At 52.1% G+C, this 27,129-nt stretch overlaps 1 protein-coding gene and 1 long non-coding RNA gene across 13 annotated transcripts in view; one reads left to right on the forward strand and one right to left on the reverse strand.

The window, feature by feature from the left end:
- The first annotated feature begins 62 nt into the window (after positions 1 to 62).
- Positions 63 to 2,109, forward strand: LOC117200670 (uncharacterized). The gene is made up of 2 exons (XR_004482285.2): positions 63 to 218; positions 1,842 to 2,109. It is a non-coding gene; the product is annotated as an uncharacterized LOC117200670 (long non-coding RNA).
- The window catches only part of DOCK3 (dedicator of cytokinesis 3), a 413,180-nt gene continuing 386,991 nt past the window's right edge, over positions 941 to 27,129 (reverse strand). For 4 of the 12 annotated variants that reach the window (XM_033424479.2, XM_033424476.2, XM_033424475.2 and 1 more), the window contains 14 exons: positions 22,915 to 23,056; positions 21,741 to 21,907; positions 21,502 to 21,588; positions 20,844 to 21,023; positions 20,139 to 20,222; positions 19,892 to 20,008; positions 18,070 to 18,191; positions 16,688 to 16,826; positions 16,030 to 16,177; positions 10,628 to 10,746; positions 9,354 to 9,441; positions 5,352 to 5,474; positions 4,734 to 4,816; positions 941 to 3,905 (listed from right to left, as the gene is read on the reverse strand). In XM_033424479.2, coding sequence (XP_033280370.1) covers positions 3,396 to 3,905; positions 4,734 to 4,816; positions 5,352 to 5,474; positions 9,354 to 9,441; positions 10,628 to 10,746; positions 16,030 to 16,177; positions 16,688 to 16,826; positions 18,070 to 18,191; positions 19,892 to 20,008; positions 20,139 to 20,222; positions 20,844 to 21,023; positions 21,502 to 21,588; positions 21,741 to 21,907; positions 22,915 to 23,056 — 2,109 coding nt within the window. In that variant the 3' untranslated portion in view covers positions 941 to 3,395. Of the gene's footprint in view, positions 3,906 to 4,733; positions 4,817 to 5,351; positions 5,475 to 9,353; positions 9,442 to 10,627; positions 15,164 to 16,029; positions 16,178 to 16,687; positions 16,827 to 18,069; positions 18,192 to 19,891; positions 20,009 to 20,138; positions 20,223 to 20,843; positions 21,024 to 21,501; positions 21,589 to 21,740; positions 21,908 to 22,914; positions 23,057 to 27,129 lie in introns of those variants that run through there. The other 8 variants (XM_033424478.2, XM_033424477.2, XM_033424474.2 and 5 more) reach the window with 8 other exon arrangements.

Here is a 27,129-nt window from a genome sequence, read left to right on the forward strand (position 1 = left end):
CGGCCGGCAGGAAGCGGCCGTGGAGGCGGCGGAAGCGGCTCGGGCCGCCATCTTGGGTAGGTGACCCGGCAGTGGCTGAGGCGGAGTGTTGCTGGCTGAAGTCGGGTTGGGCGCTGTACCGCGCGTGCTGAGTTGGCTTGCGTACCCTCTGTTCTGGGCCCCAAGCCGGCCCGAAAAACCCACGGACCTCCCCGCCCAGGCTCCGAATTGTGGCGCAGGTCAGGGGCTCTGGGGCCAGCCGTAACCCAACAAGGCAGGGACGGCGGGGGGCCGCAGGCGAGGCTCCGAAGAGGTTTTTTTCCCCTTTTATCTTTTTTTAAAGGATCACGTAGGCGGGGGGAACCAGACTTTGGGGAGCCCCTGCGGAGGCTCTGGCGCCTGCGAGGCCGGCGGACCGCGTCCGAATTGCCTCAGCAGCTCAGGCACCCACCCGCTTGAGCCCCGGGTAGCCGGAGCCCGCCTCGCGCGGGCTGTCAGGGGTACCCGGGCCGGGGTGGACAGACTCTGGGCTGGAGGGGCGCCCGTAGGAAAGGCTCTCCTCCGGGCTGCCTTCCCAGAACTCAGAGAGGCACCCGGGCCAGGGTTGGTTGCGTGGCTTTGGGATCAGAAGCATCCCGCCTCAGAGTGGGGAGGTCGGGGGTTCGGAGGCTTGTCCCGCACGCTGGTAAGAGGTGCCCCCCTTTTCCTCACAAGCCTCGGAAGCCTGGCCGAGGTGGCTGGCACGCCGCCTCCTGCTTCCCACTGAGCGCTCAGGGCCCTTGGCTGCCCTCATATCCAGGGCAGGGTTTGGCTCCCTGTCTTTGAAGGCAGGACGTGGGAAAGGTTGGCTTTGCGCTCAGGGCAGAAAGGAGATTTCTATGGGGCTAAAAGGGCTTGGAGCCCAGCGGCAAGGGTTGGAGAGAGGCACTTGCGCTGCTCCCAATTCAGTGAATTCAGCGGGTCAGTGTCAGGTATTCATCTTTAATTCACATCACAGCAGTCAAAGGAGTGGGGAAAGGGGGGAAATAAGGTGGCAGATATTTACATTTAAAATTCACATTACTTGTTGGATTTAGAACATGCTACCACAATATATACAGTAAAATACCTTTTGGGACACCAGTACAAATTTTTTTTTCTTTAACTTTGCTTTCTGGTACAGGTAAGACCATTTTTAAGTCGCTTCTTATTTTAAACATAAATACACAAAAGAAATGGTTAGAAGTTTTCTTATTTTAAATAAGCACAGAATGCCAGAGGTTAAAAACACATTTATATAGGGCTGAATACCAATTGGACATCACACTCTATACATTTTTTGCTCAAATTCCTGTACAAATACACAGCATTCAAATAGGTATTTACAAATAAGCTTGAAAGAATGAAAATCAGTATTTCACAATCTTTTCAGAGGATTCTCATCTCTTGCCTCCCACTTCCCTTCAGACTGGCTGATTCTCCAGTGAAAGGAATTTGGATCATGTCCTTTTCATGGAATTAGGGAAAATGGAGAGGGAAAACAAACTGGGCTCACCCTGTATAAGGCAAGGCCAAATGAACCCACATTCCACTCTCTACCCTCCCATGCCACCAGGTGGAGAAGGTAGATGTTCTTATGTGAGGACTGCCTTGTCCAGGGATTGAGGTTCAGAAGTGCCCTAAAACCTAAATATGCCCTCCTACCTAAGAAATCCAGAGCTAATCCCCGACTGTCACACTTGTGAACACCAGATGGTCCAGGCCTGCCAGGACTGACCCACTCTGCTTGGAGTCACCCTTGAAGTATCAGAAAGGACCCACAATGGTGATAAACACTCCCAGACGCCCTGAAGCTAATGCGGCCCCCCAATCTTTCCTCATAGGTTACTTGCTGGCATTCCTATTAACCTGGCATTTGTTTACAAGTGAAAAATACCCTAACCATGGAGGTCAGATGGGCCAGCAGAAGAGGAACTAGGGGAGAACATACCTGCTCAACAAGGAGAAGGCAGCCGTGGGACCATCACAGTTGTGAATGCAAGCAAATAAATGTTTCGTAGACTTTTTTAAAGTAACTTAGAAGCACCCTGGTAAAATACTATTACCACCCCACCCTATTCCCCCAAATAATAAACCAAGAGGAAAATCGGTGCCCTGACCTGAAAGAGTTTTCTATAAAGACACCACTACCTTCTGCCCAACAGACTGGGGAGGCTGGAGAAACTGCCCTCCTGCCCGCCCTGAACCCTGAGTGGTGGTCCCCACGGGCCTGGAGCTGAGGCCCTGCACTTGGCTACTGGGAGAGGATAATTCAACCTGTGTGGCTCTCTGCTTCTAAGAGGAGAATCCCTCCCACCCTTTTTACCCAGGAGCTTGCTGAGCCTGACCCCAAGTCCTCGGGCCTTAGAAGCCTGGCTGGGCAGCCAACCCCACTGCTTGGAGGTAGTGCTGAAAATCCCTGATTCAGGAGCTGATGACAGGCACTCTGGCCACTTCTGAAAGCTTTGAGGATTTCCGGCCCCTGCCACACCCAGCCTCACTCCTGTATCAGCTTGTTTCTCAACACGTGGCTGCCCGGGCCCTGGGGAGGAAGGTTGCGAGGGTAGTCCCTCTGGCGCTATACCCCCACTCAAGCTCCAGAGGATAGGAGATAACCACTGCAGATCCATGCACCAAGGGGGCTCCTGCAGGGCACGGGGTGTATTAAGAGTGGAGAGGGGCAAAGGGTCAGAAATAAAAACGATGGAGGGAAGAATCCAAGGTAGAGTAGGAGGCAGGGCTGGCCCATGGAAGCCTGGCAGTATGCCCTGGGCATGCAGTTAGGCCAGGTCACATGCCTGAGCTGGCAGGTTGGCCTAGCCAGCCTCTCAGTTGCACACTCCTGGATGGAAGAGGGAGCAAGTGGGCAGACATTTGTGCAAAATGGCTTGTAGCCCCCTTGTCCACCGGTGACGTAGTCAATGTGGTCCTTGCAATCCCTGAATACAACCGTGAGCTCTTCTGTCCACACAGCAAAGGAAGAGGTCCCTAGTGCAATTCCCATTCTTCTGTGCATCTCTTCCCTGGAGGGAGGGTCTGGGCTCCTACCCCGCTGGGCCCTGCAAAGCAATTGATTCTGTCTATGCAATATCTCCATATAGCTCCACATGGTCTGGAACTGCAGGAGGAAGAAAGCATCTACTCCACAAAGGAAAAAGGAAAACCCATAGAAATGGAATGTAGAAAATGAAATAAAAAGAGAAGCCACAACCCTTCATGCTGCTGTGGCCTCTGTACATGGCAACACACGAGTTCACGGCAGTAGAATGTAGACTCGGGGTGGTTCTCTCCTGAGTGCCAGGCCTCTCTGGCTCCCTGGGGGGGGACTTGCTTTTCAGACCTGGAGTGGTGGGGCAAGCTGCTCACTGAGGGTGGTGTCCTAGCTGCCTCCCTACCCCTCATTGTTCCCCTCGGCTGTGCTCCCAGGCCATGCGAGCCTGCTCTTCCTTGGTGCTCCCAGGAGGCAGCGAGGCCTTGCGATGCAGGCCCCGAGGCCTCTCGGCCTCCTCACGCAGCAGCACACCCTCGTCGTGCTCCAGGGCCGGCAGGCGGGGGTGGTAGGGCTTGGGTGGCAGCGCAGGTGGGTCCATGGGGTCCTGAGGGATGACACATCCCGGGGCTGAGTGGCTTCGGCACGGCTGGGCCTTGATGGAGTCCAGAACAGCGGACTCAGAGAGGCTGTAGTGGACGGGGAGGTAGGGTGGCTCAAGATCTTCGTCAGCATTCCAGGCCTGGCTCGGCACGGAGTCCATGGTGTCGGTTCGAGGAGGGGCCTCCGAGGAGTGCCCAAAGTTACTCTCGCTTAGGGAAGACACACCGCTGCTGGCACTGCCAGACAGCGTAGAGTTGCTGCCATCCAGGCCCGACTGGGGGCTTGTGGGGGAGGCTGGGATAGGGTGGAGAGGAGACTGCAAAAGAAAAGGTAAAAATGTTAGAATCCCTCTTTCCAAACAGGCTGGCTGGCCCACCATGGGAAGAGAAGACTAAGAGTCTGCTTATTAATGAACTTTAAAATAATCCTCATCAACAGCATGTTTCTTGTTTCATCATCAATCACCCCCTAGCTCTTCCCTGTCCCCAAGCCAGTGGAGCCCCAGAATCACCTGCATTTCTGTGGCTAAAAAATGGCCCTGTCTTGGCTGCTGGGCAGTTGTGCCCCCTGAAGCCATGTCCCAGGCTGCTGGCTGTGGCTCTGGGGTACAGACAGAAGGACTGGGTCATCAGGCCAGTTGGCGAGGGTAGAAAGAACCCTAGTGGGCCATGGACCAGATGAGTGCATTCTGCTGCTAAAATCTGTGACAGTCTTTTCCAATTTGCAGAAAAGTTAATGAGTTTTTCGTAAAGATCTGGTATCTGATGCTTCTTGCTTTGAGTGGACTCCAGTTTAAAGTGCTCTATGATCCACCACAGGAATGTTTCTTTATGTCTTGAACTGTGGTGTGTTGATAAGTTGGGTGTTGGCAGGGAACCCCCTGGCTTCTCACTGCTCATTGCTCACATACTCTGGGTACCATGTGTTGCTGTCTCCAGGACCCTCTGACTTCCCTGCCCCCATCACGTTTGTTGCAGGACACATTGGTCATCTGCATCCCAAGTGTGGCTCCGGCCACCCCCAGCTTCAGCCAGGCTGGGATCTCAGGGACAGGAGCAGGAGAGGTAGACCTCAGGTGTCTCAGGGGTGATTCTAGCAGCTGAGATGGCTCCTCTCAGCTGGGGCTGTCACCTTAGTGCATTACCTTGCGCAGGGTCCGGGCTGGGAGGGCCGGGGGGGTGTCACCCAGGGGGTGGTGGAAGGCGTCAAAGTGTAGGGAGTAATGACCTGCAAAGGAAACAGAACCAGAGCCTCAGCTGGGCCCTTCTTGCGCTGCACGTCAGCATATCTTGCAGGGCCAACTGGACAGATGTGAGTCTCCTGCAACCCCTCAGCATTGAAGGCCACAGGAAAACCTCTCTTTTCACTGAAGTTCTCCAAAACACAAGCTGCTGGAGTAAAGACACCCATGCCACACAGGAGGTCAAGAAGGTCGAGTGCATCAGAGCCCATGGAACAACAGACTGCAGACAGTGGCAGCTCTCAGCCTGCTGCTTGGCGACGACAGGCTGGTGAGTATCATGCTTGGCATGGTCAGTTCTGATGTCTTCAGCCTCCATGGTTGGAAAGGCCTCACTGAGCTCACCTGCTGTGCTTGGAAACCTCACTGACCCCAAAGCCCAGCAGGATCCTTCCTGCGGTGGAGATGTTTTTTCCTTGGCGGAGTCGGCTCATCTTCTCAGCCTGGAGGGCTGTTGCCCTTGCCCGTGAGTAGAATCTGAGACTGGGGACTATCTGGGGGACCCGCTGGAAGTCTTCTTACCATGCAGCAGGCTTCGGGGAGGCACTGGGGGGGCCAGGATGCACCCCGTGTGGGCAGACAGGAAGGGCTGGGCCTCTCGGGCTCCGCTATCCAGGCTCCAGCTGCTGGGGGCTGCTGGCACCGCTGAAGGGTGAAAACAGATGGCATGAAGGGAGGTTACTTCTTGAGCCACCCTCTGAGAGAAGCCTGTTCTACAGCCTATGGCTTCTGCAGGTGCATACTATGTACTCAGCACACGTGGGAGTGGCACGCCAGCTCCTAAGACACAAAACACTGGCCAAGCAAGACACTGTGGCCCACAGGGGACCGTGGTCAGGACAGAAGCCACTTAAGAGGATAGCAACAGAGTGAACTGGTGTCTGAAGAGTACTCAGGATACGGTAAGCGGAGAGAAAGTGCAGCAAGGAGTGAGCGTCTGCAGCCTCCAGGACTTGCCAGGAGGAGAAGAGACAACAGAAGAGGTGAGAAGAGGAGAGTCAAACAGGCTGATGGGACTGCAAAAAGAGAGAGAGAGAGAGAGAGAGAGAGAGAGTGCGAGCGCGCACCTATGGAGAGTCTTACCAAGGTCAGGATTCAGGGATCTCCCATAGCCCTGGCCCAATGGGAAAAGCAGGGAGCAGGATGGACGGGCAGCAGAGACTGCCTCCGTCCACAGCTGGTGCACGGCCAGGGAGTGGGTCCTGCCCCCAAGCTGGCCCCACAAAGAGCCTGTGGTAAGTACAAGCTTTGCCCATCCCTGTTGCTTCTGTGCCCACTGGCTGGGCTTGGGAGGCACAGGGGTTTTCTAGGTAAGGACTGGTATTCACTGTGCCTGCTGGAGGAGAGTCTAAAGCCCGTGAGTCATGGCCCAGGTCCAGCAGGGACCACTGCTTCCAGAGAGGAGGGAGGGCTGTGGAGCCCATGGGTGCTTTGGGGCATGTAGAGAGGCCCAGTTCCTGGCACCCACATGCTATGGATGCAGGGTAGAGTGGGCCCTGGACAAAGGGAAAACACAGGGTGTCCACCTATGGTAAGGAAGAAGTCCAGTGCCAGAATACTGGCCCTTCAGCCACAGCTGGGGTGAGTGACTTTGTAGGAGGGGAGAGGAGAGAAGGAATGGCTGGACCTTGGGGTCTCAGGAGCAGGAGGGGGGCATGTGAATGCTACTGGCCAACTCCTCCTGGAGAACAAATAACACTGACAAGAAATACGCCCTTTCTCTGACAAAGCCAGACAGGCACCAATTCCCTTTTGGGCTCTCCTAGAGAGAGAAGCGGCCTACCCACTGGCTTTGTTCTGAGGCAGTCATAGCTAAAGTGAGCCTGACAAGGCTGGGGTCTGGGTTCTTCCCACTCCAGGTCCTGAGTGGGGAATGCCAGGGCCTAATGGGACCTGAGAGGCTCTGGGAAGGAAGGAGCTAGAGCTTAGCCGTTGAGGAGGATGTGGCCAGGAGGGGTTGGGCCCCGGGTGGTCCAGGGATAAGGTGATGGGTGATGTCCACCCTAGTCCTCCTCACTGGTCAAGAACTGCTGTGGGCTTGCAGCAGAACACAGGGTAGAACTCAATGACCTCAACAGCTTCAGCTCTGAGGAGCATGGCTCAGTCTCATGGGATGGCTGACGGCTGGTGGCAGAAGGGAGGGCGTGGCAGTGATTGGGTAGACAGACACTCAACTGTCCACTGAAGGGAGGAAAGGATTCTGACTCTGGTGAACACCAGGTGGATTCCACCAGAAGGCCTCCTCAGAGAGCCTGAGCCACCCTAAGAACTGAACAGGCCTATTCTCATGTAGGCTTTCCTCAAGACGCAGCATAAGCTTCCTGGTCCTCAGCACTAAGCCTCCCTCTCCCGAAAAGGAGAAGTTCCATCTCCATAAAAAGCCACCAAACCTCACTGAATAAGAAGCTTGGAGGTGGGTCTGGGCAGCTTCCCCAAAGGGGCTCTGACAGCCCAAGATCTCATGTGCACATCTAGACCCCGGAAGAACTGTGGGACTGCAAAAGTTTACCCACAAGGGCCCAAAGGATCTTGCAGGTAGGAACGCTATGAGGGAAGAAAGCTGGCAAGGCTGCAATGGTGTACAAAGGGTACCTGCCTGAGCCCCTCTGTGTGAACCAGAAATCATCAAGCTCGCCCTGTAGCCTGCTGTTGGTGACCACTGAGACCAGTGAACTTGTGCCATACAGCACAAGTGCGTTGGGGTTAGTGGAAAATCTAAGATGCACAGACCTATCCTAGGAGAAGAGGGGCAATCCCCACTGTGTCCTTGTCATTTCTCTCTCTCTCTGTTATGGGCCACCACTGGCCTGAGGTCCCCTGTGCACAGCCCACAGCCTCGAGGGCAGGCTTGCCTGGTCTGGGAGTCACTGCCTGGCAAAGAGAGACACATGTAAGTGAGAAGTGGAGTTCTCATGGGACTCAAGATCCCGATGACAAGAGAATGGTGACAAGTATGCACAGTTCCTGCCCTGGAGGATCCAGGTAGAGACTTAGGGAGTTATTACTCTGGCCTATGTGTTCCCCCTAGGCAAATGTCTAGTTTGCTACACACTGAGCACTGGCTTTGTGGCTTAAATGGGCTTGCTCTGGGCTCAGCCTTTGTTCTGAGACAACCCTCTTTCCTTCCCACACCTGGGAGGTGGGCATATCCAGCTTCTTGCTGCAGCTTGGTCTGAAGCCTGAAGCTCTTCTGGGTCCAGTTGGCGTTAAGGTCCTGGTCTGGCCACCAGCACCCAATTGAGCTCTGAGCCCACCTGTGCTTTTGGCTAGATCTGTGATTGCTCCACAACTCAGGTAAAGAGAAGCCACTGTGGATTCTGGCCCTCAAGGCCAAAAGGGCACTCTGTTTTGGGGCACAGGTGCAGGGGTCCAGGTAAGCCGCATGTTTTAGGGATGTGCAACCTTGAGGCTAGGAAGGCATCTTCAGCCAGAATCTCCATGCCCTTTGTGGTTGAGTACCCGGTGCCGATGCCTACCAGGCACTGAGGTCATGGACCCCGTGCGTGGTCTCCTTAAAGAGGACAGAGAGGCATATCCTCCATGATGAGCAAGGGAGGAACAATGACAGTGAGAACAGCAGACAGTACTTGGTGAAGAGGTGCAATGATGACATGACAACAGCTTTGGAGGGACATGTTCTGATGGGACAGCAGGTTGTATTGCTGGGGACTAAGTGTGCCCTAAACTCCAACAGATGGAGGAGAGGGGAGGGGAACCTACAGGGAGCGGGCTGACATGGGCCGGTTCTGTGTGGCAGGTAGGCTTAGCATAGTCCCCACACAGGTACTGTTCTATGTTAAATGAACTCAGGTCTCCATGTTTGGGCCGGGGTCATATGGGTCCAAGTCTGGTTCTTCCTTCAGCTTGCTAGAGCAGAACATAGGGTAAAACTCCACTATCTATAAACAGCCTCTGTTCTAAGTATTGCCTAGTCTCATAGTATAGTTGTTGGACTTGCAATGTGTAAAAAATGGACTCACAGCAGCTGCAGGCCAGAGCGGCTATAGGAGGAACTGAAGTCCCTTGGACAGGACTGTCTCTGGGAAACTCACTTTGCCATGGCCTGTCCTTCCCATTATTCTGGGGTACATGCTTGGCCACAGGCCTGTTCTGAGCAACAAGGAGAGGTCCCCGTGGGCCCAAGTTGAGAGGGACCAAAGGGGCCACAGGGCCTGCTGAATTCTGGGGCTGGTCGGGAGGAGCCCCGGGGAGTGGCTGCCCACCATTTGCATACGGCAGCCCAAGTTTTCGTAAAGGTGGGCTCAGGGCAGGTGGCAGCTGGGGCTTCTCAGAGGGTGGGCCCTGGGGAGGGAGAGATACAAACAAACAGGATCCAAACCTTAGCATCAAGCCAGACATGGGTTAAATAGTGAACACAGGAACTGGTCAGGACTCTGGACAGATAGACTGGCCTGGGCGTTACAGTGTGGCTCAGCCTTGGCCAGCTGGTGCTCAGGGACAAGAGTCAGACGCTCAGGATGGGGATAAACATGGGATGAGGCCACCTGGGAAAGGGAATTATACCTTTTTCAGCCACAGACAGATTGGGATCACTGCAGGGTTTGCAGGCTCCAACCACTTGCTGGAACAGGGCCCGCTGGAAGTTTGGCAGCTGAGGGAAGGAGAAAAACATCAAAGAGTGAAAACAACCAGTTACACCTTGGGGGCAGTGTTGTGGGCCACGGGAGCCAGGATATTCCAGGATCAGATGGAAAAATCAAAGCAGTGGTACAGCTCATGCTTGAGATGTGTTGAGAACATCAGGCCAGCTGGAAAACTATCCACGCTATCTGGCTCTGAGTCCTGCCATGTGCAGTGTTTGAGGGTCCACCCTCCAGGGTCTCCCTGGGCTCCAGGTTGTCCTGTACATGGCCAAGAAAAAGGACACAGGCACCCGAGGGTATCTAACTGTATCCTTCTGTCCTGCCAAGGAGACCCACTGGTAGAAAGGATTTAGGGACCCCTTTCACCCCTGAGCACTGGCAGGTTTAGTCTCCTGGAGATGCCCCACATGCACAGGCCCATGTGAGCACTGAGGGTAGGGAAAGGGAAGCACTCAAGCCCAAAGTCACAGACAGGACCTACTGTTCTGATGGGCAGCTGCCAGGCAGACCTGCTCCTTCCACCTGGCAGGGCTGACCAGGCACAGAGAGGTACTGCTGGGAAAGTCCTGGCACTCTGGGACTAGGTAACAGTTGTTTGGAGGTGACTTTCATGGACCCTGACAGAAGGGCAGGGAAGACTGGATAGGAGGGGAAGGAGCTAATCCCTGCAGCTTCTTGTTCAAGGGCCCCATATAGGATATTTGGAGAGCTGTGCAAATGGTGTGGAGAGTAGTCCCAGCGGGTAGAGAGGGGCTTCAGGTGGATGGATGGATGGATGGATGGATGAAAGAGGCAGAGTTTGCCCCAGTGAGGATGTCCTTCACACACACAGGGAAGAAGGCCATTTTCTAGACCCACGTCCACCACTGCCTTCTTGGGACAGAAAATAACCAATTTTCTCTGCCAGACTGTTTATAGATGAGGAGTCCAGGAGGCTGGCCAGAAGGATAGAGAGCCACACAAACAATGGTGGTTCCAACCCTGCCACCACTCTACCCACAGCTGTACTCCATCTGGACTGCTGGTCCTCACATTCGCTGCAGTTCCCATCTAGGAGCCCAGCAGGCTTCTGAGGGTCTTATGGCAGAATGAGGGAGGCACGAAGGACAGTGCAGAAAGCCTAGCAAGTGCAACGAGGGAAGCCCAGGCCAACACACTTGCAGCAAAGGGCAGTCAGTAGGCTGGCTCCATTACCTGTCCGTTCTCCAGGATGGCTGCTGGATACATGGCACTGCTTGGGCGATCCCGGTGTGTGGGCAGCAGCAACATCATTTCCCGGGCATGGCGGTACTTATCTGGCAGAGAGGGAGAGCCTGTAACCAAGTGAGAACAATCACGCACAGATGACAAGCCACAGATGGAGGGCCCAGAGGGCAGGCATCCTTGGGGCCAAGGAACCAGGGTGGTGTCCCCTTGCCGTTGGGGTGAGGATGAACTCAGCAAGCACAGGAGGAATGAAGCAGAGCCTGGTGGTTAGATGGTGGCGGGGGCTGCACCTGGCATCCCAGCCAAGGCACACATACTACAACCTGGGGCAATGCAGACTCCCGACAGCGCCCTCACCATGCTCAGAGGCAGATCATGAGGAGAGCTGGGGACTGGAGCTGGGGCCCTAGGGGCCCTCTGCATCCAGCACTCTTGGGAGATGGGTGTGGCCTGGATGCTGAGCTCTCTCAGGGGGCCCAGGAATGGGCCCAGGCCAGCTTGCAATGGAGCCATCACACAGAAACAGACACACTCAGATAACACAGCAGCACAGTTCTTACTTGACACACTGTTTCTACACACTTACCTTCTCCAGACACCACTGGCCCTGTTCCCAGATGGCTCCCTACCACCTTTTCCCAGATTCCAAGCCTCCAGTGCCTGGCCTCTGCCTTCCTGGCCATCCTACTGCAGACCCAGCCAGACTGGCTGGGGGCCCAGGGCCCTGCACACAGGGGGCTCTCCAGGGTTTCTAAGACTTGCCCTTCAGTGAGCTCGGGAGTCATGGAGCTATGTGGGTCTTTAACCCAGGCTCTTGAGTTCACTTGGTTCTTGCCCTTCTCTTGTGAGACCTCCTCTGGCCTGAGGGGCTGTTATGGAGACCAGATGTGGTGTGGCTTAGTCCCCATTGATGCAGGCCACAGCTATGGGCCCAGGAACCTGTCAACCAATGGTCCTCAAGGGGACCTTCCACAGAAGTAGTGAGAATAAACTTGCAGGCTTCCCTTGGGAAGATATAATTTAGAAGGCCCTCCAAACGTGTATCACTCATTGTGCCAAACACCAGCACATCCATGTCAAACTAGTGGGAGGGTCACCTGGATCCCAGTGCCCCCTACTTGCCCACTGGCAGCTCGGCAGCCTCTGGCTGATTCAAGTGGTTGAAACCCCTCTCCGTGGTGTTTTCTTAGTGAGGCTCCATCTGAGAGGTGAACCTGCAGCTCAGGAGGCTGTGTGTCCCTGAAAAACAGGGTCTCTGAACCTTCCTGTGAGTGTGCCGTCCAAGCACTGTCAGGGTACAACTAAAAAAGGTCTTCTGCAGCCAGGCGTTCTTGAGATATGCCTCTTGTACTCATTTTAGTCCAAGGAGATGAGGCTTAAATATGTTGAAGAAGTCAGTATATTAAAAACAAGTAAGGCAATTATTATTTAAGTAAACTTCTTCCACAGCTGGTCTGAGCGATACTGTTTATAGAACCTTAGGGCTGGCTCTAAGACCTAGTTTTAAAAATATCCTTCACTGATAAGGGAATGAGTAAAGTATGCTTTTTTAAAAAACTAGGCCTGAATTGCTACTATTTGGTGATTTTTTCACTTACATCAATATTTCCTTTTAGAACTTATGCTCTGAGGCAACCTCAAAAAGATGGCTGTGTAAAGAAAAAAGGAAAAGGGCTCCTAATCCCACTGGTTTCTATAGTGCCTTTCCAGCAAGAAACTCTGAATGCTCCCTGGGTCCTGCTGGCCACACCTCTGGACAGGGGTACCCCCAGCTTGGTGTGCACAGAGACATAGCCCCTTTATACCAACTCAGTTACATCAAACTCATATCTAATACCCATCCCGCACCAGGCATGTGGTTGGAACATGGTGTACCGCCTTGCTCAGCTTGGCCATGGTCCCTCACCTCATGGAGCTCACAGTCTGGCTCACCAGGCCAACCCCAGATCTGCACACTCAATATCCTGATACATGTTGCAGGGCTAGGATGGAGGGACAGCAGCCTGCAGGCCCCAGGGGCTATGCTGAGGATTTGTATCCATGTTATGGAGGCCTCTCTGGTGCGAAAACAAAAGAGTGCTCTGTGCTACCACGAGATTTTCTAACTCTTTCATCTTACTTCCTGCCCACTGTTGTCTTCCCTGGGCAGCCAATACCATTGTAGGAGAGAGTGATGGCTACTTTTCATGAAAACATTTAAACACCACAAGGGCTTTTGTGTCACAGGACTTTTGAACTACTTCAGTTGTAGTTTGGTAAACCCCAGGGGGGCTAAGTCCCAGCATGACTGAGTTATTCAAGGAGGATCAATCAAAATCTCCATGTTTCCTAGCCCCACTCAGCCTTTTGACCACCAGGGGGCGCTGCGGACGTAAAGAGTTTAGACTATGCCTTGCAGGCCATTCAACTTGAAGGTTTCCAAAGCAACAAGAACCACAGCAGAGTGTCAATGGGCACGGCAAGGAAGGCTATTGGTGACATGACCACTCCTGGGAGTGGGGAAAGTGACTCCAATGCAAAGGAGTCTCCAGAACACTCTCCATGAAAGCCTTCCCCTCATCTGTAACATCAGACACAAACCCCAGAGTGGGCCATTCTGTTTCTTTGGTGACCCCAGTGCATCTACTACTTCACCTCCCACATTTATCTAAAAATATCAGTCTTCCTGTATGACACCAGGTCACAGTCTGTATCTTCTCTCACATGTGGGCCTGACACATGCTGGGCCCATGGTTTTCTCCAGATGGGCCTACACATGGATTGCATGGATGTTGTAGCCTAGAAGTGACTTCCTGCTCTTTCTTAATAGCCTCTGCTCTTATCACGATTCCCCGCTTTGGGCCCAGTTCTATTTAACCATTTTGTTCACTTTTATACTTCATATCTACTCCAGAAAAGGAGGGAGCTCCTATCAGCCTTTCATTATATGATACTCTAGAGTTTGACCATCATGATAGCTTACCTCCAGAGATGGCGACCATCAATGCCTTCCCTCCCAAAACGCACATGCCACTCCTCACATCATGAGGTGCAGTCTTATTCCACACCCTGGTATTTGGGTTGGCCTTAGTGACTTGATTAACCAACAGAATGTGGCAAAAGGGATGTTCTGGGACTTCCAAGGCTGGGTAATAAGAAGTCTTGCAGCTTTTGCCTGGGTGTCTTGGAATGCTTGCTCTGGGGAAAATCGGTTGCATGCTGTGAGAAGCTCAAGCTACAGAGAGAGGTCATACGTAGGAACTCAGGTTGACAGCCCCAGCTGAGCTCCCGGCTGACAGGTACTATCACCTGCCAGCCACGTGAGCGAGGCATCTTGGATGTCCAGCCTAGTTGAGTCTTGAGATGATTCCAGCCCCCAGTGACATCTGACTGCAAGCTCATGAGAGACTGCAAACTGAGAATTGCTCAGTGAGCCCTGTTAACCCACAGAATCACGCAAGATGATAATAAATTGTGGTTTTAAGCCGCTAAGTTTCGGTGGGTGGTTTATTATGCAGCAATTGATAACCAAGCCATTTGAAATAAAAAGAGATCACTTCCAAACAGGGAGAACATAACTTCTCTCTATTCAACTCTGAGGGTGTAAGAGCAACGCAGACTTCTTACTGAGCACTCGTAAAAGCTTGATGAGGGAATAGATTAGTATATCGTTAGCTGGAAGGACAAACGTGGTACCAGAAAGACTGTGAGGTCCCTGATGGCGTCTTTGTCCTCTTTAGGGCACCGAGTACCAGGCACTGCCTAGGGGAAGTGTCTGAGCAATGTCAGAGTGAAGTGAGTTAAAATGTCCATCCTTTGCTGCCTCTGTTTTTATCGATAATCATGGTTCAGAGATCTGAATTCAGCAAGAATACCCAGCTACAGACTTAGATATGGCTGAGTATATCTTAGAGAGTGTTCAGGTTAGGAAAAAACCCACACAACAGATTAGATTACAAAATCTGTTTCTGCAGCTCTATTCAGGAGCATTACCTTAAGACACTGCAAATGCTAACCTCCACTACAGAAGTCATGGCTGACTTATCAGGGTTTCCTTCCTTTTTATTCTCCAAACCATCTTTTGACATACCTTCTTTATAGCACAAATCACTGTTGCTTCTCTATGTTTGCAGCCCTCACATACTGACAAATCTTCAACATGCACCCATTTGTTGGATCATTTTTCTTCTTTAACACTAGAAATACCTGCTTCCAAATGCTGGCTCCCCTTTTTTGAGTGCCTTGGTCCATGTTAGGGAGGCAATCATGGAAGTGGAATGGGCATCAGACTGATGGCTGGCAAGTGTAAAGACTCAAACTCCAAAATCAACTTGGCCACAAACTGGTTGGATGGCCTTAAGCCCCTCTCACTGGACCTGTTTCCTCCACAGGGAATGAGGGGTTGGGCTGGATGCTTCAGGTGAAAGTCTGTAACTCTGCCTGTTGCAGCCTTACCCCCCTTCTGCTGTCTGCTGAGGCTTTTCCCAGTTGGCCACTGCATCTCTCTCTCCATCACTGCTACTGTGGGCCTTTCAGGTTTGCGTGCTATGAAAGAAAAGGTTTTTTTTTTTCCCTCAACGACCCTCTATGTCATACATTTGTGCTATTTCTGTTTATCTTCATAATAATGAGAAGAACAAAGAGACTCCACCCCTCTGAAGCCTGGAAGCAACAGCCAGTGACCAGCTCACCACTCTCTTCTGCTACTATTCTGCACAGCCAACCCTGGGAAGTGCTAGATTTTAGTCACCATAGCTAATTTCCATTCCACTGTGAATGCTTCTATCTAAAAGGACAGAGAATCAAATTTTACTGCAGGAATTAGAATCAGAATGTGAAAAAGATGCTGGCTCAGAACAATATTTATTCAACTGAAGAAGAAATCAAGCAATAATTGGCAAAGTTAATAGCTTTTTACAGAGCCATCTCTCCTGATTAACACTTTCCCAACTGAACAAAGATTTTTTGGCTGTTGTTACCGTTTATAATAATATTTTCCAGGGTTAATTTTAGTCTTCAAATTTAATTTTCATACTTTTTCATCATGTTTGATTATTCAAGACAAAACTCACTTTTGCCTTAACTTTGAGCTTTATTCTTGCAAACACTTCAATGGAAAAGAACTGAGCTTTCCCCTAGGCTGTGTGTCCTCTTACTGAGGTGGAGATGCGATGGCTAGCTACCTTGGTGGCAGCATAGCTGCAACCACTGCTCCGAGCAGGGTCTGAGGCCAGCAAGAGAAAAAGATTTGGAGGTAGGACCCCTCGAGTCCTTGGTACTAAAAGCGCAGGTGAGCATTCTCTAAGTCACAGGGCCACTTTCAAAGACATAGCCACAGATGAGAGGAGGACAAGTGGGGCCCATGAGGCTCTCTCCTCTCCCTTCTGCAAGCAGCGCCCTGCCATCCTTACCTCGGGCACTGGAAGGGGCAGAGGTAATCATCTGGGATGGTGCTGAGTGAGTGGAACTCAGGCTGGAGGAAGAAGGGCTTGCCTGGGACGAGGACAGAACAGAGACGTTGGTGACTGAGCCCTGGTACCTGGGGTTGGGATACGCGAGCTGCAAAGGGAGAAAAATTAGCAGGATAGAGGTCTGAATGGCCAGGATTGTAGACTGGCCCAGAGTTGGCTTCTTCATGCCATGAGGTGCCCAGACCCAGTGTCTGATACTGTACCCTTGCCCTGATGGAGGACCGGCTGATGGCCAGCACTAAGGGTCACCTATAACCCCAAAGAAGCAGGGCTGCTGGGTAGACTCTAGTGATGGTACCCATGGAGGAAGCAGGACTTAGCCATCAGGAATGCCAGGAAGGAAGGCAATCTGTCAGAGGAGCTTTCCCATGGGATCTCTAAGAGTAGCCAGGACTGAAGCTAGATTTCCTTCTTGGGAAAGAAGGCCTGGGAAGTGCAACATGGGATGGTGTAGAGGGAAGGCAGTTTTGCCATAGCTCTGGGTGTTCTGAATTCAGGAACAAGAGAACTAGGCAGGGATGCCAGTCCTCAGGCCAGCAGAGAGGTGAATCCTCTAGGTATGGTGCCCTGGCCCATTCTCCCTGGACAGTTCTTGTACCTGCATGTGATGGTACAGGTCCTCAGGAGCCTCGCCCATGGAGCTGTCACCCAACATCACCACGTTTCCAGCTTCGCTAGATGTGTGTGAGGAGAGAGAGGATGATGAATGGCGGCCGGTCCCCATCAAGTTCATGGGGCTGTGAACAAGAGTGGGAGATAGGGAGGAGTCAGGTCTGGAGCTGAGACATTTTGCTAGGTGGTGAGAGGGAGAGTCATGGGTGTGTATAAAACAGCCATCCCCAAGCCTTAGCCATCACTGGTTTGGATGGTTCCATAGCCAATGCTCATACCCATCTGAGGCCTGCAGCAGTCCTGAACCCCACCAGAGGCCCCTAGTCTGGGAGGGCCAACGGTAGCTTGGCATAGCCTTGACCTAGAGTTAAATGGTTTATGGCCACTCAGTCTGATGACATCACCAGTGTCGCAGGAGGAATGAGAGATATGCTGAGTCAGGTCAAGGATCCCAGGTCCTCCTTGCTATGGGGTGTTTACCTGAGCCAGTACCTACACCCGGATAGGATCTGCTCCTAGGTCAGGGTATCTTCCTGGTTTGGGGAAGCTATCGAAATAGCTGGCTGTGAACCATCTGCTGGCCTCCTTCCATCTCTGTGGCCACAGGCTTGCCAACAGTTCTCTTCTATCAGTTCTAGGCAGCCCCCCATTCATTCATTCCTTCTTATTTGCTGAGTACCCTCTGTGCTGACTTGCTGCTCACATTGGAAAACAAAGCCAAGTGAGGGCTCCTCTCCAGGGTCATCCCCTGGCCTGGGCTTCCTGCCCTGGAGACTTGAAGTCTCCCCAGTGGAGCCCTGGCGACCAGGACTCCTGAGTGCAGAGCAGGGACGCCTTGATGTTCACATCACCATGTTGTCCTCTTCCTTAAAACCAACTGGTGATCCTCATTCACCCTGGGATCAAGTCCAAAGGCCTGAATGAAGCGAGCCCATCCAGAGCTGGTCCTGGCCCTCTTCCATGCCCTGGAATCCTGCATTCCAGCCACTTGGCTCTCCCTGTAGTGCTGAGCAGACTGGCTTGCTCATATCTTGAGGTGTCTGCACATGTTAGTGAGTTTGCCCGGATCTTGCTCCATCACCTTCCTAACACCAACTCTTTTCTGCGCAGCAAACTTCTACTTACCCTTCAAGACTTACCCCAAATGCCCCCTCCTCCGTGTTCCCACAATACCATGTATACTCCTCTGTCACCCAGGATGACTGGATGCAGAGTGTAGATCCTGTAGCAGGAGCTGTGTGTTTGCTGTGCACATGGGTAAGAGGGCATGTGCGTACACACAAGCACTATTTTGGACTTCCTTGCTCTGATCTTTGACATTCAGACTTACCTTTGTGGAGGGGACCCTCCTCAGCCCTAAAGCCATACCTGTGCCGGTGGGTCATCTTGATGTTCTCTGGGCTCATGGGGCTATGGGATGCTAGGACATTTCCCCGTGGGGTGCTGGTGCCTGAACATGCAGGACTTAGCTTGTCCAAACCCGGAAACTCCTGTTGAGAAACGAATGCCCCTTCATAATAAATAATTAAGAATAAAAAAGTAAGAGGTGAGAGGGAAAAGCAGGCTGGTGGCAGGAATGTAAATGAAAAAAAAATCATATACTGTTGGCTGAACCTGAACTACTACTGGCTTCTTTTGGGCAGTGACCCCTTCACGACCAAAGCACCCTCCTAACCACACCACAGCCTGGGGAAGAGGCTGTGAGGCCTAGGTCAACCCACTAAGAGCACATCTGGAGTAGGCTGAGGTTGGTCTGAGTTCACAAGAGTGTGTTAACAGGCATTTATCACTATAGAAAAAGTAGAACAAGAGCTGGGAAACAGGAGAGGAAGAGCTGATTATCATCTGTCAGACAGTGGACACCTCTTACATAAGAACTGGAGTTGGGTTTTATTGGATTGCTTGCTAAATGGCCCAGCTCTCAGTGACCTGGGTTAAGTTGTCTGTGACACAGTCTATGGGGAGACAGGACACAAAATCCTGATGCAAGTAATTAGAAAACAGTACAGTTCTATTTTTGCATAATTAAGTATGTAGACATCTTGGCAGAAACTTTTGATCCCAAATCCTCCTGGGTGACAGCACATTGGTTTGAGTCCCTATTTGTGACTCTGAGGAAACAAAGCACAACTGTCCAGGTTTCCTGAAGTCCTTCACAATCTGTGGGCCTTAGGTGCACTGGGAATGTTTCTGAGCTTGCCCTGAAGAAACAGGAGGTTTTCCACTCCCTTCTTCCAAAGCAAGCAGAAGGCTGAAATGTGCTTCTGCAGCTGGAGAGGACACCTCCATGTATGCCCTGGAGACCCTGAGGTATGTGGGTGAGCATTTTGTGCCTTTTCCTGCAGTGACCTGACAGCCTGCATGCTAGAGAGCTCCCCCAGTGGCCAGGCTCTAGCTTGCCTGGCTCACCTGCTGTGATGGGGAAGTTCACACACAGAGAGACCAGAAGTTTGTGCTCAATACCACCTGAAGCCTGCTCTCAGCCAGACAGCATTCCCTGTAAGACCCCTGGAGGGAAACTAGCCCCGGAATACAGGCCCTGCTTCTGCTTGTGTGCATCAGTCCTTGGGTCAAGCCCTGCCATGGAGACCTAGGAGGCAGGTCAGAGTCAGGGAGATCTTCTGGGGCCTGGGCCAGCCCCAGAACCTGCCTGACCCTTCTAAGAGAGGCCAGTACAAAAGTACTGCCCAGCCTAGGCTTTCTCAGATGTAAGCCTGGGTCATCAGACATGATGGAGGAAGAGGGAGGGAAGGGAGGCAGGGGGTTAAAGAGGCAGGGGAAAGAGAGGGGAAAGAGGGAGAGGGAGGAGAGAAGACTGGCTCAGGCTATGCCTTACCTCTGTAGGTTCTTGGGATGAAAAATATCTCCAAAGAGATCCCTGCATGTGGGCCGTAAACTTTTCCTCCTCATATGAAAACCTCTCTTCACCAGCACAGTGCATTCAAGGACATTCTCTGTCCTTGAATATGACTCCTTCTTAGGGAGGAAGTGAATAAGAGGATACTGGGTGTCCTTCCCCTGGCTAGAGCACCCACCTCTGCCTCCTGCTATCCTGGGGTGTGAACAGCTTTTCCTTCATGTTCGCCTCTCCAGCCCCTCTTCCCACCCCACTTCCTTTGGCTTGCTGCACAGGTCTGGAGGAAGTGACACCTGTGATACTGCAGCAGGAACAGGACAGGGATCAGCTTACATGGTAGAGACTGGCCCGCATCATCTGGAACTGATCAATCAGCTTCTTATGCAGAGGGCGCATTTCTGGGTGCACGAACTTCTCATGAACTGCCAGCCCGACTCCAAGAACATGAACCTAGTAGGGTGATAGACAACACTACTCCGTTAGCCAAGGAGCAGACCTTGGGTGCTGCAGCTATCCAGCTATCGTGTGGTGCCTAGCCTTTCCCTCCTAGACACTGGCCTCCAACCCTGGCAAGACATACCTGCTCTTGCATGAGTTCCTTGAGCTGAGTGATCTTCTCAGCATCTCCTGGGTGCTTGGTGATGTAATCTTTATCAAAGAAGGCCTGTGAAAGAAAAGGCCAAGTCAGGAAGACTCTTCCCAGGGCTACTACTAAGAGTCTGAAGGTGCCACCTGAAAGGTAGCCGGGCTGCCTCCTAGTAGGTACACACACCAACGTACCTCTAGCTTGGCCTGCTTGAACCTCCAGCAATCACAGATGTGTTTTTTTGTGTCTTAAGAAGGACCAAAGGTGACCAAGTAATCTAAGCCTGAATGCTGGTCTCAGCCCCTCATGGAGCCTTGCTGGCTTGGGTAGGGCAGGCAGGGCTGGTGGCCAGGGTGAGGGGACTAGTCTCTTAGCGAGCCCACAACTCACTTCTCGTGAAGGGCTGGGCTCTCAGGCTCCTCTTGGAGGCCACTTAATATCCTTCCATCATCAGATGGATTACCCATCTGTCAGAGTTCAGAGAATAAAAAGGAAGAAAAGGCCCCATCAGAGAGGGGGAACAATGGAAACAGGGAGTGGCAGGGAGCTTAAAGCTTCATCCCAGGACCATCCTTGGTCAGCTGAGGCACAGCCAGGAGAGGGCTTGTTGAGAAGGCTTCCCTAAGAGGCTGGAATCTCAAGGAGAGGCGCCTGAGAACTGCTTTCCCAGCCAGGGTTTAGTCTGGGACCCCAGCTCACCTCTTGGTAGCGTGCAATGCCTCCGTTGACAGCGGCGTCAATGACGCCATTCAGGCACATGCTGAGCAGGTTGATGTTGCCATGCACCTGCTTGTGCTGATACTGGCTGATCAGGGCCCGCAGCTCCTGGTTCTTATTCTCAACCACTTGGATGGCATTCTCCAGGGGGCTCACCTCCACCTGGGGGCACACAGCAATGGTGTCATCCCAGGCACAATGTCAACCCCTCGCTCATCACAGTCCTGACAGCAGGGATCTGTGACCTGTGATTCTGATTCCCCGCCCTTGTTCCTGTGGAGTTGGGACTCCCTGAGCCCTTTCTAATTTCCTCTTCTAATCTGTAGGCACTTAGAAGTACAGTAAACAGAGAAGAGCACCAGTTCTGAAGTCAGAGGTCTCTGGCTTCCTGAACTTCAGAGAATAGTTTCTGCATTCACAAATTGTGAGAAAAAAAATACCTGGTGCCTAAGGGTGTTGTGAATATTAAATGAGAGAACGAAGGTGCACAAAGCCTCCAGCAAAGGACTGCCTGTAGCAGCCTAGGCCAGGCAGGCGGCCTAAGCACTCTTTCTCTCTCTTCAGTCCTTAGAGAAAGGCCCCCAAAGCAAGAACTGAGGAAGCAGCTGTGAAAATGAGCCCCATCTGAAATGTGTCTCACCAGCTCCCTCCTCTCCACTTCGAACCACCGAGAGATGCCAGGCAAGCTGTGGGTCAGGGTCAGCGTGGTGCGCTCGATCCACAGGCTCTGCAGGGAAGGCACAGGTAGGTTTAGGCCATTAAGTGATTTTTACCATGCCCTGCCTGCCCGAAGGGTGAGACACTGATGAGCTCCTGAGAATGTGGGGCTTGCCCCGGCCTCGCTATAAGCACTGCCCCCACTTCCCTAGGTTTGTTCACCTTGAATTCATTCTCCTTGTCCTTGGGGCCTTTGTGAAAAGGCCTGTCGTACCGGAACTTCCTCACATTGTTGACGCGGTAGAAGCTCTTGACGCGATCTGGGACCCTGTCCATCTGCAGGACGTCCACATAATCTGGAATGGGCGTCACTGCATAGATCTGCAAGTCTGGGCAGGAAGTGAAGGAGAAACCCAGAGAGACTGAAAGAGAGATGGACCTGAGTGGCTGACCCCTGTCATCCCCCCAAAGGAGAGAGGAACACCACAGCCCCTGTTCCCTACTGGCAGCAGCAGCATTTCAAGAGGCAGATCAGACCCAAACACAGACCGAATCTCCCTAACTGCCCCTCTCCCTGCTCCAGCAGTCAGTCTCCTGAGCACGCAGCCAAGGTGAGATGTCAACAGCTAGGTGTTCTCCAGTGCCCCTTTAAGAAAGAAGGGAAAGGGCTCAGGAGAATGCAGGTGCCTACCCCACAGAATGAAAAAGCTGCAAGAGCCTGGGTCTGCCCACTGTGGGTAAACTGTATTTACTGCAAAACAACATTTTAACAAAGTACTCTTTGGGATCTCTGTGGCGAGATAACATATGGGAGTCTACCTGCCCTCCTCTCTCTGGAACAAGCTTGCTACAGTCATGGCAACCGTCATGAGGTGTTCAAGGAAGCTGTGTGTGGGGAATGAGGGGCAGGCCAGTGTTTGCATTCAGACTTCCAAGTGCCTCAGACCCCCCGTCTCCGCCCCCATCCACAGAGCTGTGCCTCCGTCCTGCTGGCAAAGGCTCTGGGTAACAACAGATGCACGTGGGAGTAGAGCAGGACACAGAAGTGGAGTATCCCTGCAGCAAGAGTCCACAGTGATTGCTGCTGGCTGCCTAGGCAGACCCTTCATATGGCAGGGTGGGGACTCAGGTGCTGGCAGCAGCCAACCAGAGGGATAAAGGTCCCCCTGAAGTTCAGCTGATGACCAGGCCCCCATGGCTAAGGGCATGCCACGGCCCCTCTGTGAAGCACGAGTGCCCTGCTAAGTGTCAGTCAGTAACGAGAACACACTCTGCTTCAGGACTTACAGGTAACCTGGCCTGTATGGCCAAGGACATGGCAGAGGGGTAGCTGACTGGGTGGGCCTCACCTCCCAGGATCCCAGCCCTCCTTCCCCTACTAAGTGTCAAAAGATACACTGGGCATCACACTGCAGGATGGTGTCATCAGGGTGGTTGGGGTGCTGCATGGCGACAGCCTGTGGGAACTCACTGAGCATCCTCTGCTGGAAGGCCTCCAGCCTCTCGTAGTCGTGGCCACGGCACACATATTCTTTGTTCTGCCACAAATGGGAGAGCACACTCAATGCCTCGCCTGCTGCCACCCATCCCCTGCATCCTCATCCCACAGACGTGTCCTAGGAACCCCTGTGGTAGGCATGGACACAGCACTAAGTCTCTGCCTTAAGGGAAATGATGGTCAAGAAGGGTAAGGGACAGCAGAAGGGAGAACTGCACTGTGGTGTGACAGCCCGGGGTGGGAGGTACGGCAAAGGCTGCAGGAAGCTTGAGGGAGGGAGGGCTCCTCACACAGGAAGGGATGCAAGTGGGGAGGCGGGGTGAGATTTTGGAAATAGCCATGCCTGAAAAGAGTCCTTGGAAGGTCCACCTGGGTTAGCGCAGTAGAGAAGAGTGGGGGGCAATCTATGTGGGTACAATGACAACCAGGGCCACAAGCCAAGACAGGAAAAGGCACAGCTAGAAGGAAGGTGCTTGTGGAGAACTGGTGGGAGGGTGACTGAACATGCCTGCAGGTGTGTGCCAAGGAGTATCACTATGGGTGCCACCAAATAATTTAGAAAAGGGGGTGATCAGGTGTGTGCTTTCGTAGGGTCACTTTTTTTTTTTTTGCGGTACGCGGGCCTCTCACTGTTGTGACCTCTCCCGTTGTGGAGCACAGGCTCCGGATGCACAGGCTCAGCGGCCATGGCTCACGGGCCTAGCCGCTCCGCGGCATGTGGGATCTTCCCGGACCGGGGCACGAACCCGTGTCCCCTGCATCGGCAGGCGGACTCTCAACCACTGTGCCACCAGGGAAGCCCAGGATCACTTTTGTTAGCTGGGAGAAACAGTCTAAACGTTGCCCAGTGTCCAGTGGGCATTTGTCAGCCTCTCTGGCAGCAATTCCTTTGCAACTGTGTCAGCAGAACATCATTCCAGCTACACATTTCTTTCTGTTTTTCTTTTCTTTTCTTTCTTTTTTTTTTTTTTTTTTGCGGTACGCGGGCCTCTCACTGTTGTGGCCTCTCCCGTTGCAGAGCACAGGCTCTGGATGCGCAGGCTCAGCGGCCATGGCTCATGGGCCCAGCCGCTCCGTGGCATGTGGGATCTTCCCGGACTGAGGCGCAAACCCATGTCCCCTGCATCGGCAGGCAGACCCTCAACCACTGCGCCACCAGGGAAGCCCTTTTTCTTTTTTTTAAAAAAATAAATTTATTTAGTTTTGGCTGCGTTGGGTCTTCATTGCTGCACATGGGCTTTCTCTAGTTGCGGCGAGTGGGGGCTACTCTTTGTTGCGGTGCACGGGCTTCTCATTGCAGTGGCTTCTCTTGTTGTGGAGCACGGGCTCTCGGCGCGCAGGCTTCAGTAGTTGTGGCACGTGGGCTCAGTAGTTGTGGCTCGTGGGCTCTAGAGTGCAGGCTCAGTAGTTGTGGTGCACGAGCTTAGCTGCTCCACGACATGTGGGATCTTCCTGGACCAGGGATCGAACCTGTGTCCCCCGCATTGGCAGGTGGATTTTTAACTACTGTGCCACCAGGGAAGTCCCCAATTACAGATTTCTTAAAACCTCATGTTACATCATATTTGGTACAGGTTAGGACTCAGTTTTTCTCTTTGTGTACGGAAGGCATGACAAGGCACCTTCAACCCTGCTGCTCTGCCTACCTCACAGCTGTTCAAGAGTGAGTGGCTGGAGGAGGCTCCTCTGAAGCTCTCTGGTGACATCTGTCTGCCTGCCTAGCTGCCTCACTAGATTCACTTTGACAAATGGTGTCAGGCACTGGCAGCCCCTCTTGGCACGTCTTCAGAGGAAGGGGGAGAGAGAGGTTCCACAGGGCCAGCCCTACGTTTCCCAGTACAGGGATAATCACAGGCCAGGCTGTGGATGACCTCAGCCTTTTTGGAATAGGATTTTTGCCCACTTTTCACTTCTTCTCTTACTATGGGAGAACTCAGCTAAGGCTAGGCCACATGTCCAGATGGATCAGAATGAAAGGCAACACTGGAAGGGAAGTCAAGGTCAGGAGGAGCAGGCTGGCCTCTCCAGTGGAACAGACAGAGGACAGAGACATTTCTAAGTCCCTTGCTTGATAAGGAGAATTGACAAAGAAGGTAACTGTTTAGAACTGGCCTTTTCATATCCACTCACAAACATACAATCCTCTCCAGTGTCTGTTCATGAGTCAAATGAAGAGAAACAGAAATTCCCCCAAGGAGGGAGGGCTGGATGTTTTCCTGTCTCCATGCAGATTAGCAGATAATCACATTTGTGAGGCAAGACGGGCAGATGGTCCAGAGAACTCAAGCTGACAGAGCTAGAGTAATAGATGGCCTATGTGGGAAGGTGAAAGAGTAGCCTAGTGTGCTGGGGAAGACCCAGCAGGAGGAAGGCACAGAGCATTGACCTTGAGGCTGGTTGCTGCTTTCAAGTCTGCTCAGGCGAGAGCCCCAGCATCCCTACATGAGACAGATCTGGCTGCCACTGCTTTCCATTTTGCCCTTGCCATTTACAAGGCAAACGGCTACCTCCACTGGACTTATTCCATTTGCCACAGATGAACTGAGCAGCTGAGGGAAGGGAAGGCAGCATGTAGCCAGGCCAGGCAGATTTGTATGCATGAAACATAGCTCCTAGTGTGGAAATGAGGACGGACTGATGGATGATATTTCCTAACACCTCTTGTTATTTTTCCTCCATTACTGGCACCCTTGAAACCATGTTTGAACATTTAGACTGTCACTTGAGAACACTGTATGAATGGCTCAGATGCAGGTACTATGCCAGGTCCTACTTGTCAGAAAGCTCTGAGAGCCCTGAGATACTGATGTTCCCTGTGACATGAGCATGAGGGGTGGGAGCCAGGTGGAACCGTGATGGAGACCTCCTGCTTGACAAAGACAGAAATGGGGAACATCAGGGCCTGATTTTGTAATACTCAAAATAATGATGTTTTGGAGTAAAATCTGGTTGATGACATACAAATTGTGGGACTAAACAAGGAGAATAAAATGACAAGCATAATTTGCAAAGATAAAATGCGAAAGAAATAACTTACAGGGCTATAATCATTAGCTTATCAAAGGGCTTTCTAGAGATGCTTTTGGTTTCTAATTCTTGTACTATTCCTTCTTTCTTTCTTTTTTTTCCTTCTTTCTCTTCTGTTGACCTTTACCCCCACTGCTGTTGTACGATCTATGCTGATGGGGGCAACAAACATGCCACTTCTGATATGCCTGGACTGGATGGTCCCTAGAGAATGAAGGAGGTCCAGTCTCCTGAGGAGATCCTCTACTTATTCACATTCTGCTACTATAAACACTCCTGTGCAATAGACTTAGAGCCTTCTGGGGATCATGATCAGGCAGAGTGTGCTTGCTGTCCCTATCACTATTGCTAGTTCCTGCAGAAATCACTTTCATTTTAACCTATAATGATTACTGCCCAAGAAATGTGCATGTTGACCTGCCTTACATCTGAAATGTAGTCAGCCTGGACTTTGTTGCTTAGCAGACTGGCTTTTTGTAAGGAGCCATTAAGCTCAGTTGACCTTTGATGAGATACCAAGCTTATTGCTCACTGGCTAAAGCAATTTCCCCAGTAAGATAGGATCCCAAACACATCAAGGGAATCCTATGAATTTTCCCAGCTGCTTCCTGGACACTGAACCTTAGTATGATACTGGAACTGGGGACAATCGGAGCTACTCTTAGGTCTCAACTGCAGCCCTAGGGCTCTTGCATCAGCACAGCTTCGTTTAGGTCATTTGGGAACAGCAAATCCGTGTGGGCTACAGCCTACAAGCCCAGGCTGACTTCTCCTGGAGCCTCTGGGTTGTGCTGATTAAAGAGAAAAAAAATCGCAACTGTTTAACTGGTGTCAGTATGTCTATGCTCAGTCATTCCTTCCACTCTGTTTATATACCAGCTCAGCCTTTCCAGCAATGGTGGAGGAAAATGGCTGTAATCATCATGGGCCAGAGAACTGGCTGCCTAGGAAAGGCCTTCCACAGCCAAATCCAATGTTTGGCAGCTCCCACAAACCCCAGGAGCAAGGGGACTATCCTCTGAAATCTCTCAAATCAATAATTCTCCACCCTGGCTGTACCGCCTACTGTTGAGGTCAGGGCTGTAC

The sequence above is a fragment of the Orcinus orca genome, chromosome 10 (genome assembly GCF_937001465.1).
Source record: "Orcinus orca chromosome 10, mOrcOrc1.1, whole genome shotgun sequence".
Taxonomy (NCBI): domain Eukaryota; kingdom Metazoa; phylum Chordata; class Mammalia; order Artiodactyla; family Delphinidae; genus Orcinus; species Orcinus orca.